Here is a 20,175-nt window from a genome sequence, read left to right on the forward strand (position 1 = left end):
TATCTTAATGCATACACTACTTACAAAAAATAAAATCAAATACAGACCTTGTTCAAGTCCTTGTCCCTTTTTGGGACAGTGCTAATTTATCTTAGTAAGGTTTTTATATTTACCTTAATTAATTTCTTTTAAGTGGGTCATGGGACTTGAACTCTGCCTGGGCACTATCCCTGAGCTCTTTAGCTCAAGGCTACCTCCCTACCCTTGAGCCAAGCCCCACTTCCAATTTTCTAGAGGTTAATTGGAGATAAGAGTCTCAGGTCCTTTTGTGCCCAGGCTGGCTAGGAACCTTGATTCTCAGATCTCAGCCTCCTGAGTAGCTAGAATTATAGACATGAGCCACCTAAGAGCCTGGCTATTTACCTTCATTTTTATTTTTTAAGACAGTGTTCCTATGCACCCATGGCTGACAAACTCTTGATCCTCAAACCTCAGCCTTCTAAGTGCTGGGATTACAAATGTCCCTCCTCATTCTTATTTTGTGACATTTTATTAACTGTTTTGCCAGTCCTGGGGTTTGAACTCTGGGCTTTTTTGTCCTGAGCTTCTTTTGCTCAAGACTAGTGCTCTATCACAACACCACTTCTAGCTTTTTCTGAACAGTTTACTGGAGGTAAGAGTCTCACACACTTTCCTACCCAGGCTGGCTTCTAATCATGATCCTCTGAGTAGCTTGGGTAACAGGTGTAAGCCACGGGCACTGGCAATTTCATTTTTATATTATGTAACAACTCTTAAGGGGCTGGAAGTTTGGCCTAGTGGTAGAGTTCTTGCCTACCATGCATGAAGACTAGGGTTCAATTCCTTGGTACCACGTGCATAGAAAAAGACAGAAGTGGTGCTGTGGCTCAAGTTTTAGAGCTCTAGCCTTGAGAAAGCCCAAGGACAGTGCTCAGGCCCTGAGTTCAAGACTGGAAAAAAAAAAAAAAAGGAAAGCTCTTCTTAAATGTGTCCATATAGGTGAGAGCCACTGGGGAAAATATGGGATCTTATATATTACAAATAAAAAATTATCCTTAAAAGTATTATCTTCAGCACTGCAACTCCTCCTGCCCCCATGAAATAGGAGAAAGATTTAACAGGTAGAGAAAGTGAGTATTTTATTATATTTAAAGGCAAAATATTTTTAGTTTATACTGTTATGTTAGAGGAATAATTTGCTTTTAGAAACAAACTTTTTTTTTTTTTTTTTTTTGCCAGTCTTGAGAACTGGCTTTGAGTTTTCTCAAGGCTAGAACTCTACCACTTGAGCCCCAGTACCACTTCTGGCTTTTTTTCTATGAATGTGATACTGAGGAATCGAACCCTGGCCTTAGTGCATGCTAGGCAAGCACTCTACCACTAGGTCAGACTCCCAGCCCCTGAAATTAGGTTGTTTTTTTTTTTTGAAATTAATTTTTTTTTTTTAAAAGGTTCAGCCAGGTGCAGTGGCTCATACTATAATCCTAGCTAATTCTAGCTAAGATCTAGATCTAAGTAGGCTGAGATCTGAGGACAGAGGTTCAAAGCCAGTCAGGACACTCAAGTCCATGAGATTCTTATCTCCACATAACCACCAGAAAACCAGAAGTGGAACTGTGGATAAGTGGTAGGGTGGTAGTATTGAGCTGACTAGCAGAAAGCCAAATCTACATACTACTACAGACAGTTTCAAATATTAGCATACCTGCCATCCATTCAATGAAGAGATTGTAATTGCTCTTTTCACATGTGGCTCCCAACATCCTAATGATGTTTGGATGATTCAGGTGGCTCATCATTCTTATCTCTTCTCTCAGTGCTTCCACCACTTCCTCTTGCTCAGAAGATGTGTTTCTCACATATGTCACCTGTTTCAATAAAGTCATAAAACTCAATTCTGAGGTTTGTTTGGGTTTTCTGAACAACCTCGTTTAAAATAAATTCATACACATCAGTTTCTTTGTTAACAGATGACATTTGTGCTCACGAACACAATGTGCTTCTACTAAAAAAACCATCAAAAGCCGGGCGCAGTGGCTTACGCCTGTAATCCTAGCTACTCAGGAGGCTGAGATCTGAGGATCAAGGTTCAAAGCCAGCCCAGGCACAAAAGGACCTGAGACTCTTATCTCCAATCAACCACTAGAAAACGGGAAGTGGGGCTTGGCTCAAGGGTAGGGGGGGTATCCTTGAGCTGAAGAGCTCAGGGACAGCACCCAGGCCCAGAGGTAGGGCAGATGTCTTGAGCTGAAGTGCTCAGGGACAGTGACCAGGCCGAGTTCAAGCCCCATGACCCACAAAAAAACCCAAGAAACAAAAAACAAACACACAACAAAAATACAATAAAAATACAGGTTAAACAGTGAAATGTTAGGAAAATGATATAGATACAAAAAGAAATATAGAAAAGATACATGCATTTTTCCATGCCCAATCACAGAGAAAAATCAGTATGATTTAAATAATAAAACTTTTTAAAGTTTTTATATTCTAATAAGCATAGTCATTAGAGACGGCAAACCACAGAAGCAAGATAGTATTATACTAGCATACTGCTGAAAGTAGAATGAAATGCTATTTTTACTATCAAAAGCACAAACAAAAAAAAGCCCTCAAACTATCTATATGGTATACCCTGATATTGTATCTCATAATAATTATACCTCAACTCATAATAATAGCATTAATGATGTTTGTGGGACTTTGGCAACATCTACCTAAATTTAGTTTTCTCACATGAACAGGCATATCCATTATACTTTTCATTTTGTAATTTGAATAATTATCTTCATTATGGTCACTAGATAGTTACCTGTTTAACAGCCATTAAAGTTCCAGTTCCCACATCTTGTGCCTGATAACAAGAAGAAAATGCTCCAAGGCCTATCTGTTGACCTTTTAACCATTCAGTATCTTCTCTGTAAGGTTGTTTTGCTTTGGTATGTCCTGGGAGAGTCTCTGGTGTCTACATTAAAACAGGAAGATTTTGTGGAATTAGTCTGACAAAATACTACTCTTAGTGTGCTTTTGCAAATCACTTACAAACTTGACTTCTGAATGAATAATGCTGACAACTGATGCATGACGAGGAAATAACACCCTTGGGAATCAACCAGAACTGTCTTTGAAATAGGTTAGTTGTACTGTTATTTAAATGATACAAAATTATTGTTAAATCTGCTTGCACTGGTTAATTCATCTCTTCTTAAAAGCAGCACTTATCAATTAGCTTTATGCTAGCATGGTCCAAAGAAATTCTCTAGTGTCTTAATGACAATACTTACATCCTGTTGAATAATGATGATGTCTTCTCCATTTTCAACCTGTAACTGAGGAACTATGGGTAGGGCATCCTGAGATGCTGACATTGCCATGGCAATTGCTAAAGCTTCTTCTTCTTCAGCTTCCATTTTTTCTTTGCACTTTTGATTATGATTCACATCATCTTTGTAGGTATCATCATTTTCTGCCTTTTCAGGAGAGAGTACAGCAACTTCTGACTTAAAAGTAACTGTTGTGTCACTTGAAGGCATAGATGCTTCAAGAAGGTCCTCAATACTGGAGTTGAGCTCTGTATTGACATCTAATCTGCATTTCTCCTCTACCGGGGTGAACACTGTCTCTTCACTTGGTATAACAGCACTACTGCTATTGTTGCTACTGCCAAAGCTGTCATCACATTTGGAAGTACTATTGAGATCAAGTGTCATACTATTTTTGGAGGCATCTCCCTGTTTACTTGTGTTACCTGGAGTAGGTCGAGATGGCTTTGGCCTGTGTATGTTACTGGAGGGTAAAGGTCTGGACTGAGTGAAGATTGGGGAGAGTTTCTCTAAGTCTTTGCTTTCAGAATAGTTCCTCTGGAATTGTAGAGAAAACTTGCGCTGTGTTTGAGGAGATGCAGAAGGTATTTTGCAGGGAACAAATCCCTGAGGTCTATGTTTAGAGACATCTGTTGCAGAGCCAGCTGGTACAGATGGGGCAGATGAAGATGGGGTTGATGCAGTTGAAAACATTAAATGGGAATGAGAAGATAAAGGAGGGGAGTTCAAACACTGACTGTGGGGTCTGCCTTTTGTTTGAACCATTGGCTTTGGTTGTTCTGTTGTAGCTGAACTAGGAAGTCCTACTGAAATGCTGGTCAGTCTGTCAGAAATGTCTTCTGAACTGGCACTCAACTTTGTAGCATGTAATCCTTTTCCAGTTTTCTCTAAATGAATTGTGTGCTCAAGGAAACTGTCGTCTGGATAGCTGTTAGGGGCAGATGCCTGCAAATAGCTGTCCTGTTGACCATCCAAAGTATCTTCAAGTCCCAGCTGGACGGCCTCAGCAATTTCCACTTCATCAGCAATAGCCATCAAACGACGACGCATCCTGGTGAAGTGAGTGGAACTGGAGACACTCAGCATTTCTAACAGTTTTGAAAAAACATTGGGTACTGCAGTAACCATTCTTGCAGAACTCAAATATATCCTTCGAGAGAGCTTACCCACCATGGAGTGGGAATTATCAATAGATTGCAAAACAAAGGTTAAAAGGGACAGCAGCTTTTTATACCTGAAAAACAAAATAAAAACATATTACTTACAAGTCGAAATACTGAAAAAATATACCAATTGAAAACAATTTGTAGTTTGTACATTTCAAAATACATTACACAATAAAGCAACCATAAAAATTAAATTAAATAACCTAGACTTTAGGTTCTATGTTAATTAAATACTAAGGTATAAATAATTTATCTATGCTCTCTGACTCATAAATCTCAAATATGTCATTCTTAGAGAGCTAGTATGGTGGGTAAGAGGAAAGTTATATATTTACAGAAGATAAATCACCTGATTTCAACAGGCTCAGCTTGTGATACATCAGTACTGACAATATGAGGATAAAATTCAGCAGGAAATTCCAACAACAGTCTATCTATAAGACAAAGGCGGCCCAGGAGTTCTTGCCAGTTGTTTGATTCAGTTTGGTTTCCAAGAATACAACTTAAGACATAATCAATACCACCAATACCAATGGATCCTACAAAAGTAAAAGTAAATGATAGAAAATAGTGATATGAACATGTAAAACAAAATGATTCAGTGATAAGGTCAACAACAAAAAAAACTGGATTATTTTATTTATTTATTTATTTGCCCATCCTGGGCCTTGAACTCAGGGCCTGAGCACTGTCTTTGGGCTTTCTCAAGGCTAGAGCTCTACCACTTGAACCACAGCACCACTTCTGGCTTTTTTCTATGTATATGGTACCAAGGAATCGAACCCATGTCTTCATGCATGCTAGGCAAGCACTCTTATCACTAGGCCAAACTTCTGGCCTCAGGATTATTTTATTTATTTATTTTTGATCATCTTTTTAAAAAAATTGTAATGTATTGACGGGTTACCGTTACATTCGCTATAAAGTTGGTGCATTACTTCTCACACATTGATACACCTTCTTATGTTTTTTCCCTATTTACCCCTCCAATCATCTTGTTTTCTGCCTTCCCTTTCCTATTTCAAAAAATCAAAGTATATACAATATACCAGGTAACAAAGTCAGATACAGTAACAATATGAGATTAACCAAAGATTGTCAGAAGAGAAGTAACAGTGCATTAAGAACAACAATATGTACTTATTATTACAAATGAGGGAAACCATTGAGCCTATGTTCCTTTGGGTCTGGCTTACTTAATATGATTTTTTTCCAAGTCTTTCCATTTCCATACAAATGGGGCGATGTTTTTTCTGATGGCAACATAGAATTCCATTGTGTATTAAGTACCACAACTCTCTGAATTATTTTAAAGAATTCATTAGATTAATTCATATTTCTAATGAGTGAATCAATTCACTCAAGCTAATTGAGTAAATCAATTTACAAAATTATTTCAAAGCCAGGCATGATGGTTCACGCCTGTAGTCCTAGCTACTCAGGAGGCTGAAATCTGAGGATCGAGGTTCAAAGCCAGCCTGGGCACTAAAGACCCCCAATTAACACTAGAAAACAGGAAGTGGCACTGTGGCTCAAGGGGTAGGATGGTAGCTCTTCAGCTAAAGGATAATACCCAGGCCCAGAGTCCAAGCTAAATAATTCAAAATAGCATAATACTCCCATAAGAGATTATAAGATTAGAAAGGCAAAGGAAATCTTAACATGCTACATTAATTTTAAGTAAAAAATTATTACCAGCTTTAAGTATCTCTCTACCAACTGCCAACTCTCCAGCTTGTCCTTTGCACAACTCCAACAGTGTTGATATGGACAGTTGACTTGTGCGGCTGAAAATGAAAATAAACAAACATCAATTCTGGCACTAGGATAGTAAAGTATACACTGATGTCAGAATAGAAATGTGAAACCAGGTGAGAAAGTGGAAAATAAAATTTTAATTTCTTTTTAAAATTATTAAGCCAGTGGCTCATGCCTGTAATCTTAGCTACTCAGGAGGCGGAAATCTGATAATCACTCTTATCTCCAATTAACCACCAGAAAACTGGAAGTGGCACTGTGGCTCTAATGGTAGAGCACTAGCCTTAAGCTGAAGAGCACAGGAATAATACCCATGCCCGGAGTTCAAGCCCCATGACAGACACAAAAAAATATTACTGTGTCTAATTTAGTAACATAGTAACATAGTATCTTTAGTGCTGCCTACAAGGCAGCAAGAAATGATTTAAATATCAAACCATGGCAAAAGTCTTATTTTCATTATTGTATCTTGTTGAAAAGAATGTAGATGGGTAGGATGGTGCACATCTCATAACTACTTAGAATATGGAGTCTAAAGGATCACAAGTTTGAGACCAGCCCAAGTAAAGTTAGATTTTTTTTGAAGTACCATGTGCTCAACCCACTAAAAAAAGGGTTTGGGTAACTGTAACCCCTCTATACATTACCCCAACAAATAAAATACAATTAAAAAAGGAGGTGCTTGGTATGATACAAGTGGTAGAGTATTTATATGCCCAAGGCCCTGGGTTCAATCCCCAGTACTGAAAAAAAGAATGCTGATTCTGAGATGTTTATTACTGAACTTTAAGAAACTCTTGAAGTCTGGCTGCAGTGACACATACATATAATCCAAGCTACTCTTGAGGGAGAACAGTAGTAGTCTGAGGCCCACCTAGTTAAAAGGTCCTGGTTTGATGTCTAGTACCACTTTAGCAAAACAAACTACCCATGCCATGCAAGCCTTTATATCCTCCAAGTATCTACAATACTTTTTATAGTTCCAATCATCTAAGCTATTACCTAAGCAAACAATTTTAGAGGTTTGTAGAGTGAGAAATACAACATATGCCATGTCAACAGTGAAATTCTCAGAAAATCACCTAGCTTGATAATGAGAATAGCTAAGATTTTCCCTAAACATTTAGCATAATTGTTAATTTTCCAGATATATTTTGTTTAAACAACATGGACATCTCTAGTACTTTAAATCTGTAGGCTTATGTAGGAAAAAAAAAAAAAGAACCTATGAAACAAAAGATAGACCATGATATAAGAAACTAGTCAAAGTAGGGGACCTAATTTTTGAGATGTCGCAACTAATTCATATGCTCAGAGATTATGTGAAACCAAGGGAGAATTCATACTTTTTTTTTTTTTTTTTTTGCCAGTCCTGGGCTTGAGCTCAGGGCCTGAGCACTGTCCTTGGACTTTATCAAGGCTAGAGCTCTACCACTTGAGCCTCAGCACCACTTCCAGCTTTTTTTTTTTTTTTGTATGTATGTGGTACCAAGGAATTGAACCCGGGTCTTCGTGCATGCTAGGCAAGCACTTTAACCACTAGGCCAAACTCCCGGCCTGAGAATTCATACTTTTTGCCAATCAAGATCTGCTGGGATGTAAGAGATGGTAACTGCCCAACTAAACTGCTATATTTACTAAGTGAAATGATCTTTTTCTTCATGGAAAGGGAGAATGCAATAAACCTCAGTCTCAAAAGCATTTGTACTGTCTCAACACCTCACATTTCTCTACTTCATATCTTTTTCTCCAGATTGGATTATTCTTAACTCATATCAATTTTCAAGGACATTGCAAGAATATATGAAACTTAAAAAAAAAGTCATAGTTACAGTAAAATTCTATCACATTGAAAATAATGTCTTGGGGCCCTTTTCTGATCCAGATAAGGCAAAAAGAGGTATAATGATTGATCGTTCACTACAATAAGATGATACCTTCTGGAAATATGTACCAACTAGTATGCATATCAACTGGACTTCAGATTACAAATTTTGTTTAAGGAAATAGTAACTATACAATGAAATGCAGGTCCATTCAGTTTGATAGTCTGGCTTTTGCCTTCTTTTTTTTTCCCCCCCATATAATTTTTATTGTAATTAATAGAAGGGTTACATTCGCCAGATGGAAGGTGCATTACTTCACATACATTGATACCCTTTCTCATGTCTTGGTCCTCATTTCCCTTTTTGCTTTCTTTTTCTCTAGCTCTTAAGAGCTTTAAGTGCTATATTTTAATTTCAAATCTCACTTTTCCTAGAGAAGAGTTTTCAAACAGTCATTGAATATATTTGTATCAAATAGGCTTGGTGCTAGGAACTTTTAGTACCAGACAGTTTCAAACAGAGTCCATCAGTAAGGTCTTACCTATTGGCATCTGCACACTTAACTAGGATGGTGTCAACAACTGGCCGGAGAAGTCTCTGAAGTTTGATTCTTTCTGCCAAACTGTGGCAAGGTGTATATACCAGCATGGCTCTCAGTGTTTTCTGAGGAGAAAAACCTAAGGGTTAGTTTAACTATGTTTATAAAAAATTAGAGACAATCATCTACTCTGAGCTATCAAGTAAATAATGGTAGGAAGAGGAGCCTAACAAAAAACAGCAGTAATCAAAGTGATGTTAAAGAAACAATGACCTGTGGCTGGAAGTGTGGCAGTGTGGCCTAGTGATAAAGTGCATGCCTGGCATGCATGAAGCCCTGGGTTCAATTCCTCTGTACCACATACACTGGAAAAGCTAGGAGTGGTGCTGTGGCTCAAGTGGTAGAGCTCTACCCTTGAGAAAACCCAAGGACAGTGCTCAGGCCCTGAGCTCAAGCCCAGGACTGACAAAAAAAAAAAAATCAAATAAAAAATCTTAACAGGTAAATAAATATTGGAATTATGCTATTGAATATTCTATAGCATTTAAGATAGCACTGTGATGCTACTAGTCTTCGACCATTATTATGTGGCCAAGGATAATAGTGCTAAAATTGAGAAAAAGTGGTATATATAGAGAGAGACACACTCACAATGGAGGTGAAATTAGTCTAAGACTAAGTATACATTAGTCTATTCCACTCAAGAAAGATAACATCTAAGGCAGGCGTTAGTGGTTCACTCTTGTAATCTTAGCTACTCAGAAGGCTGAGGTCTGAGGATTGTGGTTCAAAGCCAGCCCAGTCAGTAAAGTCTGAGAGACACTTGTCTCCAATTAAAACCAGAAGTGGTGTGTGGCTCAAGTGGTAGAATTCTATCCTTGAGCTGAAGAGCTCAGGGACAGAAGAAGAAAAAAGGAAAAAGAAGAAGAAGGAAGAAGAAGGAAGAGGGGGGAATAAAGAGGAAGAAGGGGGAAATAAGGAAGAAGAGAAGAAGAAGAAGAAGAAGAAGAAGAAGAAGAAGAAGAAGAAGCAGCAGCAGCAGCAGCAGCAGCAGCAGCAGCAGCAGCAGCAGCAGCAGCAGCAGCAGCAGCAGCAGTAGCAGCAGCCGCCGCCACCAATTTTCAGAGAAGAAACATCTAACAGGTTAGACAATGAACCCTCTTCTCTGAAAGGCTCTGAATTTTATGTTTATTAAAAAATCAAGTATCAAATAAAATTGTTACTGAACATAAATTATTCTTAAAGTCAACACATCAAGAATTTAAAAAAATTTGGGCAGGGAGTTTGGCCTAGTAGTAGAGTGCTTGCCTAACATGCATGAAGCCCTGGGTTCCATTCCCCAGGACCACATACACAGAAAAAGCCAGAAGCAGTGCTGTGGCTCAAGTGGCAGGGCGCTAGCCTTGAGCAAAAAGTGTCCTTGAACAGTACTCAGGCCCTGAGTTCAAGCTCCAGGACTGGTAAAAAAAAAAAAAAAAAAAATTAAAAATTTAACCTCCTGCCCCATAATGTATTTTTAGTCATGTACGAGAAACCTGCTTAAGGAAATATGAATATCAAGACAGTGATACTTGAGGGGAGAAAAGCAAACTACCTGAGAAAACTTGAACAGACTAAAATCAGTAAAATTCAAATTACTAGGTTAAATGGAGAAGGGTGATTTCTTAGGATTGCACTCTAAAACAAATATTTGAAATTTCCAGAATTAGGTAAAGTAGCTTTATTGTGCTTTCTTTGGCTAGCTTCAAACTCATTAATACTCATGCCTCAACCTTTTGAAGGCTGAGATTATAGGCATACATTACCATGCACAACTGCTGCCTTCTGAATAGAAAAAAAATAAAAACAGAAAAAACAACAGTCTATAGAATATTCAAAAATTAAAAACTCATAAAGATATGGTTAGGAAATAAAGCTACTTACTAAAGCAGCAACATACACTTTGTAGACAGGGTCAGCACAGACTATTGATAAGACACTGCAGCATGCCTCCACCACGTCTCCTGAGATGCTGGTCTGGGAAGATCCGCTGAAGGCTCCAGTGCTTGGGCTGCCTCCACTACTGCCCCCAGAACTTCCAGTGCTCTCCCCATTCGCCAACAGCAGGGCCCCACTAACATCATGGGAAAGACGCCTGAGGGCCATTTCTCTTACATTCCAGTTTCTAGAAAATAAGCAGCCAACGAGTTCCATTCCAAACACCTATGTCAAACAAACACAATGTGAAGAGAAATTAAGGAACTCACACTCTAATGTTGAATTAACTACAATTTTTTATTATTAAAGAAAAATTGGGCCAGGTCTGGTGGTACATGTCTGAAATCCCAGCTACTCAGGAGGTGATCAGGAGGATTGTGGTTCAAAGCCATCCTGGACAAAATTGGCAAGACCTCATCTTAGCCAACGAACTGGGAGTGGTGGTGTACATATCTCTTCCCAGTTACTGGGAGACACAGGAAGGAGAATTATGGTTCCAAACTGGCTTCAGCCAAAAACCCAAGAACCTATCCAAAGTAATAACTAGAGCAAATAGGCCAAGAAGTATGGCTCAAGGGAGAGAATGCCTCCTGAGAAGTATACCAAGTTCAAAATCTAGTACACACACACAAAAATCTTTCAGATTATATTCCTGTTAGTTTAAGAAAAATCGAGAGCCAAGTCAAGATAGGCACTAAAGTGAGGTTTTAAAACATAAGAGTAGTAAGTACTTCCCTTAGAGTGATAGCAGTACTTACTGCTGGCATATATTCATTTGATTTTGATCTTATTCAAAAAGGCTAAAAAAATAGGTGGGGCTACAGTGAGTAGAGTAAAAAGAACTACAGAAAAAAAAAGTCTATAAAATCGACAAGCTCAGACCCTGAGTTCAAACCCCAGTACAGGAACCAAAAAAAAAAAAAAAAAAGAAAAAGAAAAAGAAAAAAAATCAGCAAAGGACAATGTTGTACTCAGAATTAATGTGCGTACTGTTTCAGATCTCACTACCATGTCTGAGAAGCCTCAGAATCTCTAAAGAAATGGAAAAATAGCTGGTTGCCCGTGGCTCATGCCTGTAATCCTAGCTACTCAGGACGCTGAGATCTGAGGACCACAGTTCAAGGCCAGCCCAGTCAGGAAAATCCTTGAGACTCTTTAATTAACCACTAGAAAACCAGAAGTGATGCTGTGGCTCAAAGTGATAGAGCGCAAGCCTGGCTGAATAGCTCTGGGACAACGCCCAGGCCCAAAGTTCAAGCCTCATACTCCCTCCCACAGCGCCCCCCCCCCCCCAAAAAGAAAGAAATGTAATGGAAAAGTAAATAGTATTGACATTATGGATCAATTATCTAAAAGCACACTTATTATCAAAGATAATTTATCACATGAAAAAGTTCAAGTATAGTGATGAATAAGCAAGTCTAGGGAAAAATAAATGGTGATATATTTATCTATATGTATTCTGTTATAAAGGGACCACAAAGGAAAATAAAACATTACCACTATAAAAAGGTTTTCCTTTCTGTATTAGGGTTACAGCTCAGGACTCACATGTGTAAGTCCTACTACCATTTGGATAAGCTCCCCTTCCTACCCAAGTCCTCAAGAGTTAATTGTTTTACCTGATATCCAATTCCTTATATGATAGATCAAAATAGAGCATACATAAAAATAGACCACAACTTTATTTTTATTTTTTAATTTTTTTTTGTGGACCATGGGGCTTGAAGTCAGCCTGGGCACTGTCCTTGAGCTGAAGAGCCATACCCCTTGGGACAAGCCCCACTTCTGGGGAAAAGAGTCTCAGGTCCTTTTGTGCCAGGGCTGGCTTTGAACTTTGGTCTTCAGATCTCAGCCTCCTGAGTAGCTAGGATTATAGGCGTGAGCCACCACGCCCAGTTTAGACCACAGCTTTAAAAGAATGACATCTACTAGCAAAGAACCAGCTCAAGAGTCCTTTTAGGTTTCCTGAACGAGCTGATGAGGGTCGGCATGAAGTGCCATTTATTAAGTAGTATAAAAGAATTAAGATGTCCATATTTTATGGGTTTTGCTTACAAAACCCATAATGGACCATAACATGCTGAAATAAGAGAATTCCAAATTTTATAATGTTTACAAAAAGTTAAAGGAAATCTTAACGATAGAGATGTTTAGTGAACTAATGTATCTATTCATGAATTTAACAGCATTTAATAACATTTTAATAATGGATCTTATTTTTTTTTAAGTAATACACTACACAGCAACCAAGAAAATCATCATAAAGCAAACAACCAGGTAACTCAAACCTTTATGTATCAAGGCTAAAAAAAACATCAGGAGAAGGTTAAACAATTGTAGACTGATCTTACAAACAAGAATGCTTAATACAAGGTGAGTGCCACATTTGTTTCAGCTACCTCTCAGAAAGAGCCTACTACATGCTCCTGAGATGCAGAAAGGTGGCAGCAAGTAAGAAATCTGATAGAATTTCTTGGCAAGAATGGGGACTGAATATTGGAAAAAGCATGGAAAAATTCTAGTTTCTTTCTTTTATAGTTGTTTCTAGAGATGAGATGAGAAATTCCAAAGACTGTTTGAAGTTTACGCTGTACAGTAAGCAGAAAAATATTAACACCAGAAGTAAAATTAAAATTGTCAATGGACTAAAGTAAGCAAAAACCTTCAGTATAAACTACTGAGGCACAGGGGATAGACACAAACTAATTTCCACGGGTTTCTTTGACAATTAGGACCAGAACTACTTACCTGAATCCATGGCTCAGCTAAATCTTTATAAGCAGGAGGGATCTGCTGAGTTCCATAATGAGTAAGGTTAAAATTGCTCTCTTGATTCCTTCTTTGTGATCCAGCCAAAGTCTGCTGCTGTACTGCTCGCAGGGAAGAAGGGGAATCCACAGGGCTTGACAATTCATGGCTGAAAGGATTTGAGAATCATATTTTTGTTTGTTTTTAGACAGTTTCCTTTGTAGCCTGGTATGGTTTTTATAATACTCTTGGTCCACCTTCTAAGTGCTGAGATTATAAGCATGCACCACCAACCCTAGCTAGAGAACATTTCACTTTTAAAAATAAAACATATATCTATATCTGTATCTGTATCTATATATGGCATTAATTCAAAATAATTACCTATAGAAATCATGGGATCTCCACTTAGACCTACAAAGGGGACATATTAAAGGTTCTCTATTTCTTCTACATTCTTCTGCCCCTGAAAAAAGAAAAATAAAATTTTACAAAATGTAAATGTTTAACATAACTATTTGTCACAACTGTTCATAAGGGTTACTGCAGGACTGATATAGCAATCTGAGAGCATGAAACATTGGCAGGTTAAATTACTCTGATGCTTATATATTTTACAAATCCTATTTTCACTAGTTATGACAACGTGTACTTTGCTTACTGTCTTTCAAAATGTTCTGCCCCACCTGATTACCTGATCTGGTCATCTATTCCCAGACTTGCTCTGACATTCCCTTTTCTGTTCAGCCTGTTCAAGTCTTCTCTTTCTTACCAACAATGTACAAGTTCCAGGTTGGAACTTTAAGCATGCTTCCATTTCCACATGAATCATATCACACATAACAGCACATATTTCTATATTTCTTCTCCTGTTTTTGTTGTTGTTATAGAGCTAGGCACTGTCCCTGAGTTCTTTTGTTCAAGGCTAGCACTCTACTGCTTTGAGCCACTGACCCACTTCCAGTTTTTGAGTGGTTCATTAGGGATAAGAGTCTGATAGGGACTACTCTGCCCTGGCTAGTTTCAAACTTAGATCTCAGCCTCCAGAGTAGCTAGGATCGCAGATATGAGCGGAGCCAGCAGCAGCCAGCTAACTACACACATTTCTTTACTCACACAAATCATCTCCTAAAAGATCACTCACTCCAACTTATTGAAAACTTTACCTAGGACATGGACTTTTTCCCCTGCTGTCACTGATCTCCCCACAACCCATATTACAATCTTAAACAAGGTAGTTAGCTAGAGAGCAACTATGCTGAGTGAGTACAGAGAGATCACCTACAGATTGACATGCAGTGGTGGTGCAGCTTGTTTCTACAGCCATCTTCACATACTGTAAGACTTTCCTCATCAAGCATGCCCAATAAGCAAATAGGACACATCTGTTCCTCTTCATCTTTTATGCTATCAGAAAGGGGAAGCAAGAATGTAAGACAGACGTATACCATACGCTAAATGAGAACTATCATTCTTTACAATTTGAATCCATAAATTAGAAATTCTTGTTTAAGAGTGTCTTCTATTATTTGCAGGATACTTCTTTCTCCTACTGACACAGAAATTTTAGTCAGTCACATACTCATATATTTGTAGATTTGGGGAGTGAACATAGTCGTTACTATAAATCCAATTCAACATATAATTTATAATCTGATAAAAAGTATTTGTACCCCTAAAACTTGAGATCCTTCTTCCTAGCTCCTCAAATGCTGGGATTCAAGATGTACATCACTGTATTTAGCTGCTTCACATTTTTTTTACACTGGTATAAAGACTTCAACTTGGGTTCATACTCTTATTTGTCTTGCTTGCTCATGTTTGGCACTCTACTACTGGAGCCATACCTCCAGCCTAGCATTTTTTCGGTTCATTAAAGACTCTCAAGGATTTTCTTTCTTTCTTTCTTTCTTTTTTTGCTTAATTGGCTTTGAACTTTGTTACTCTAAGCTCAGCTTCCTGAGTAGCTAGGATTACAAGTGAGCCACCAATGTCTGGCTTTCACATAAGAAAAAAATCCATATATCCATCAATGAACAGTCGGGTTGCTTCTACCATATATATATGTAATCTTTAAAGGCCAGAGTGTGGCCTAGAACTACAGTGTTTGCCAGCCTACGCAAAGCCTTGAGTTTGATTCCTTGGTACCACATACACAGAAAAAGTTGGAAGTGATGCTGTGGCTCAAGCGGTGGAGCACTAGCCTTGAGAAAGTGTAAGGACAGTGAGTGCTCAGGCCCTGAGTTCAAGCCCCAGGACTGGCAAAAAATAAAAATAAAAAAGGTAATCTTTAAATGGTGCCAACTTTTCTAGATAGATGACAACTGTATACATGCAGACCCTCGATCTCTGTGGATATATGGAGAGACCAACTGTTGAAAACAGTAAATATTCAGGATGCATGGTACTAGACTGTAGGTGCTTGATTCAGTTTCCATAGCGACATTCAACTGCTAAATAGATGTTGCCTTTCAAAAAATCTAAAATCAACTTTTCTGTTTTGGGATTGGCGCTCTTGCTTGATTGGGAGACAGTAGCTACTTACTATTTTGTATTTACCACCTGATTTTTTTTTCCCACATAAAACAGACAAATTAACAGGCCATTTTCAATGCTATAGGTTATTTACTCGGTAGAACTGAAGTTTGAACTCAGCACTTCATAGTTAAATGCACTACCACTTGAGCCACGCCTCCAGGCTTTAGTTCTCAGACAGACCCTTGGTGTTAAGAGATACAAAAGCCTTGAACACTGACCTCATACCACGACCCTCCTATGTACGGCCTCTTGAGTAGGTAGGACAACAGATATGTACTGGTTGAGAAGAGGTTTTGTTAACACTTTGCCTTAGGCCGGTCTCTAACCATGATCTTCTACACCTCTTTTTATGAATAGCTGGAATTGTAAGTATGAACCAACCATGCCTGCTCCTTCAGTGTTACAGTTTTTAGAACAAAATGTCCTCATATGATCTTCAATATTCTTTACCCTTAGTTTTAATATGAACTACAAGATTTAATAATGAAGTTATTCTGAGCAATGTAACAATATATACACACACATATTTTAAAACCCTAAAATTAAAACAACACTGGATTAATGCTAATTCTTTAAAAAGTACTAACCTGTTTTCTGAACTAGATGTAGAAGTACTAGATGAGGACAATGTGTGAGAGTTGGACATACGTGAAACAAACTTCTGGATGGTGTTACGAGATGGAGCTTTGATTCTCGAGCTACGTCTACTATGATATTTCTGGAATAAACTCTCAACCTGTCATTGAAAAAAGACAGTGTCAATGATAAATGAGGCACAATTATACATATAAAGAGTTTTAGGGGTTGAATTATTCATCTTTATTTGCATACATTTTTAATAAAGCTGATTTAACAGAAGAGATTCAAAATAACACATGTAGTTTACAAAGGACAGTTATTTTTATATAAGGTTAGTGTTTCTCAATTTAGAAGGAAAAAGGTTATCCTTCAATAAATTATAAGAGAAACATTTTTAAAAGGTTCAGTTACACCTTCAAAATGTTAATCTATTTAAATTTAGTGCTCCAGGAAAAATTTCAGGAAATGTACCATAAAAATTTGCTACCAATTTTACCCATAACGTTTATTTTCAAAATTACCTCAAAATTCTTTAAAGTTTTTCTCCATAACATGGGGTCTGAAGGTTCTAGCTGAAACACCCGGAGCATAACAAACAGCAGATGAATACAAAATGTCCCACGCCCACAGCTGCAGTTCTGAAGAAGTCAGAGAAAAGCCTCTGCATTAATAAACCTGTCATTTGATTAAAAATTCTAAGCTGATCACTTTGTTTTGTTGTCAAAGTTTATTTTACTGAAGTTTCTTCTAATTTACAATCTTCATTATCCTCATATAAGTGTGTTAGTTCTAGGAATTTATCTCTTATTTTCAATGAACTTAATATTAAGTAGATAAAATTTATCCTACTTAAGGTACTATCCCAATAAAAACTTCATAAATACATCTAAGAAAATATTTACTTGCCCATAATACATTGAAATTCACTTTTGTTTACTAAAGGGAATGAACTGGTCTCAGTTTAAGAACTTATTTAAAGGGTTTGGTATATGGCTTGGTGGTAGAACATTTGCATAGAATGGTCAAGTTCTTGGGGTTAATCTCCAACACTAGAAAGAACAAAACAACAAAAAGAACCTTACAGGTAAATCAAGTTAGTAAGTGTAAATAGTGACAAAACCTACTTGTGGCCCAATAAACACGCGGTATTTATTGTCAGGGCTATCTCCTCCAATTAAGAAGGAGTTGGGTCCTATTTGCTGTAATAAGTAAAGCCTGGCCCGCATCACTTTGTTCACGCGACGGCTGGTCTCCTCAGGGCTGTATGGGGAAAAGCCATCTGGAGAAGGGGCTCTTCGAGGTGGTGTGGTTCTGCCGCTCTGAAACTTTATTCACAATATTGGTTTGGATTAGGTAACTTTTTTACTTCTTGGTAAGAAACAAACACAACAAAAGGGTCATATTAGAGAGTCACATAGCAGATTAAATTCTGCAAAGCTACACCAGTGTGTAAAGTACAATGAAACAATGTCAGGCAAAATATTGTTGTTTGACAAACTTGTCCTGGGAGGGCTTTTAGCATCTTAGTCATCCCCACAACTAGGGCAGAGAAAGACAACTGTAATTGATAAATTATTCTGTAAACAGCTGAATTCCTTGAAACATATTGAGTAAACCGAAATTAAAGTGTGGAGAAGAAACACCATAAGCAGGCAAAAGTACTATCTAAAGGCAAAAACTATCCAACTTTCTGGCTTCTATGTAGACAGAAGCTCTTCCCAAGTTTTACCATATATTCTTCCTCAAAACAACTTACTAGAATACATTTTAACACTTTTAAGCAGGTATGTTTATAAGCAGTGTTGAGATAGGATAGCACTATACACTACAAACTGTTTACTTACAGGCACTGGGGAAACTCGTTTTCTCCTTACTCCTGGAGATTCTGATTTCACTGTACGACCTGATGGGGAGCTGCTGGGAGATGGGCTCCTTCGGCCCTTGGGGGCTGGTGAAGTGGTACTGGCCCGGCCTTCTCCTTGAGACTCGGCTGCCAAGCTAGTCATTTCGGATCCATCTCCTTTAATAGGGATTGGTTTTACCACCTGCATTGGAAGTATTCAATATTTTGAATATTTAAAAATATGAAAGTATAGATATTTTTATTTGCCTTACTTACATAGCTGCACATAATTCAATTTCAATTCACCATGGCAGTTTGTGAGTACAATGCATCTTGGGTCATTATCATTTTCTCCTATATCTTCCTATCTCATTGATTTGAGAGTGCTTGCCTAGCATGCATGAAAACCTAGGTTTGATTCGTCTGTACCATATATATAGAAAAGCTAGAAGTAGTGCTATGGCTCAAGTGGTAGAGCACTTGCCTTGAGGAAAGCCCAAGGACAGTGTTCAGGCCCTGAGTTCAAGAAAAAAAAATTTAAAAACTTAATACAAACATATATAATAGACCAAATTCTATTTGGTATAAGTCAATAATAATGCTAATATTTTACTTACATAAATCTCAGTCCTATAGGGTTTATACTAGTTTAATCGTATAAAGTTTTATATACTACCTGTTATCAAATTTCCCAACTCATTTAACATTCAAAATCAACAACCACAAGTTTGTACATAAATTTAAAAACTAATTTCTACCACTGATTTATGGAATGAAGTTGAAAGATGCTATAAGTTTAAAGACTAATTACAAGCAGAAATGTAGTTTACATGGCTTACCTCAACATACAGAAATGTTTTAGGGCTCAAAGATCAATCTAGCTATGGATATAAGGCAAAACTGCAGTCTTAGTATGGTTGAAATCTAGCACATCTTTGTGGGCTTCCTCCCTCTACTTCTGTGCAACAGCAGCCCTGCCCAGATAGCACAACTTCACATGAGGAAACTCATTCATCCTTTTTTGGTTTTGCCCAGGGCTTAAACTCAGGGCCTAAGCACTGTCCTTGGGCTATCCCAAGGCTAGAGTTCTACCACATGTGCCACACCACTACTTCTGGCTTTTTCTATGTATGTGGTGCCAAGGAATCAAACCTTGGGTCTTGGTACATGCTAGGCAAGCACCCTACCACTAGAACAAACTTGTGGCCCATCATTTATTTTTTAAGAGTTGATTGAAATCTTATCTTTCATAATTTTCTCTCCACCCTCTACCAGCCTGACATTCTTTTTCCTAATTCCTTATTACTCTCCTGAACAATCCACACACTGGGTATCTAGCTATAAAGTGGTTTATAGTACTTCATATATTACTTTAGGTGTGTGTGTGTGTAAACTGGGACTTGAACTCCGGGCCTGGGCACTGTCTCTGAGCTTCCTGTTCAAGGCTAATAATCTGCCACTTGAGTCAGAGCTCCACTTCTGGTGTGTGTGTGTGTGTGTGTGTGTGTGTGTGCGCGCGCGCGCACGCGTGTGTTCGTATGCACGTGCGCATGTGCACACATGCTAAATTGATGATAAGAATCTTACTGACTTTCCTAGCCAGGCTGGCTTCAAGCTATGATCCTAAGATCTCAGCCTTCTGAGTAGCCAGGATTATAGGTATGAATCACCAGTGTTTTGACTTTAATTACTATGTATATGTGGTGGTTTCCCATTTGAAAATTTATTTCATAAGTTTCAAGAAGGTTTTTATGTTACTTCATAAAACATAATAAAAACATTTAAACAGTTATTTCACTAAGACTTCTTTCACAAGTAGACAGTAAACTTCTTAAGGATAGTTTGAATCTGTCAAATATAAAACGCAGATTAATCTTAAGAATATATGTTATGTGTGTGGGGCCGGGAGTATAGC

The 20,175-nt window shown here is 37.9% G+C and overlaps 1 protein-coding gene and 1 long non-coding RNA gene across 2 annotated transcripts in view; one reads left to right on the forward strand and one right to left on the reverse strand.

The window, feature by feature from the left end:
* Map3k1 (mitogen-activated protein kinase kinase kinase 1) overlaps positions 1–20,175 on the reverse strand; it is a 69,980-nt gene that overhangs the window by 9,158 nt on the left and 40,647 nt on the right. The window contains exons 3-16 of the mRNA XM_090331925.1: positions 18,262–18,462; positions 17,542–17,742; positions 16,939–17,055; positions 16,426–16,574; positions 14,586–14,707; positions 13,685–13,766; positions 13,301–13,469; positions 10,496–10,774; positions 8,576–8,697; positions 6,146–6,237; positions 4,800–4,989; positions 3,246–4,518; positions 2,774–2,926; positions 1,667–1,829 (exon numbers count right to left, since the gene is read on the reverse strand). Coding sequence (XP_090188051.1) covers positions 1,667–1,829; positions 2,774–2,926; positions 3,246–4,518; positions 4,800–4,989; positions 6,146–6,237; positions 8,576–8,697; positions 10,496–10,774; positions 13,301–13,469; positions 13,685–13,766; positions 14,586–14,707; positions 16,426–16,574; positions 16,939–17,055; positions 17,542–17,742; positions 18,262–18,462 — 3,313 coding nt within the window. The remainder of the gene's footprint in view (positions 1–1,666; positions 1,830–2,773; positions 2,927–3,245; positions 4,519–4,799; positions 4,990–6,145; positions 6,238–8,575; positions 8,698–10,495; positions 10,775–13,300; positions 13,470–13,684; positions 13,767–14,585; positions 14,708–16,425; positions 16,575–16,938; positions 17,056–17,541; positions 17,743–18,261; positions 18,463–20,175) is intronic.
* Positions 1–20,175, forward strand: part of LOC150064473 (uncharacterized) — a 37,511-nt gene that overhangs the window by 4,636 nt on the left and 12,700 nt on the right. The gene's annotated exons all lie outside the window — the stretch shown is intronic.

This window comes from Megascapheus bottae, chromosome 4 (genome assembly GCF_031878675.1).
Source record: "Megascapheus bottae isolate mThoBot1 chromosome 4, mThoBot2.hap1, whole genome shotgun sequence".
In the NCBI taxonomy this organism is placed as follows: Eukaryota; Metazoa; Chordata; class Mammalia; order Rodentia; family Geomyidae; genus Megascapheus; species Megascapheus bottae.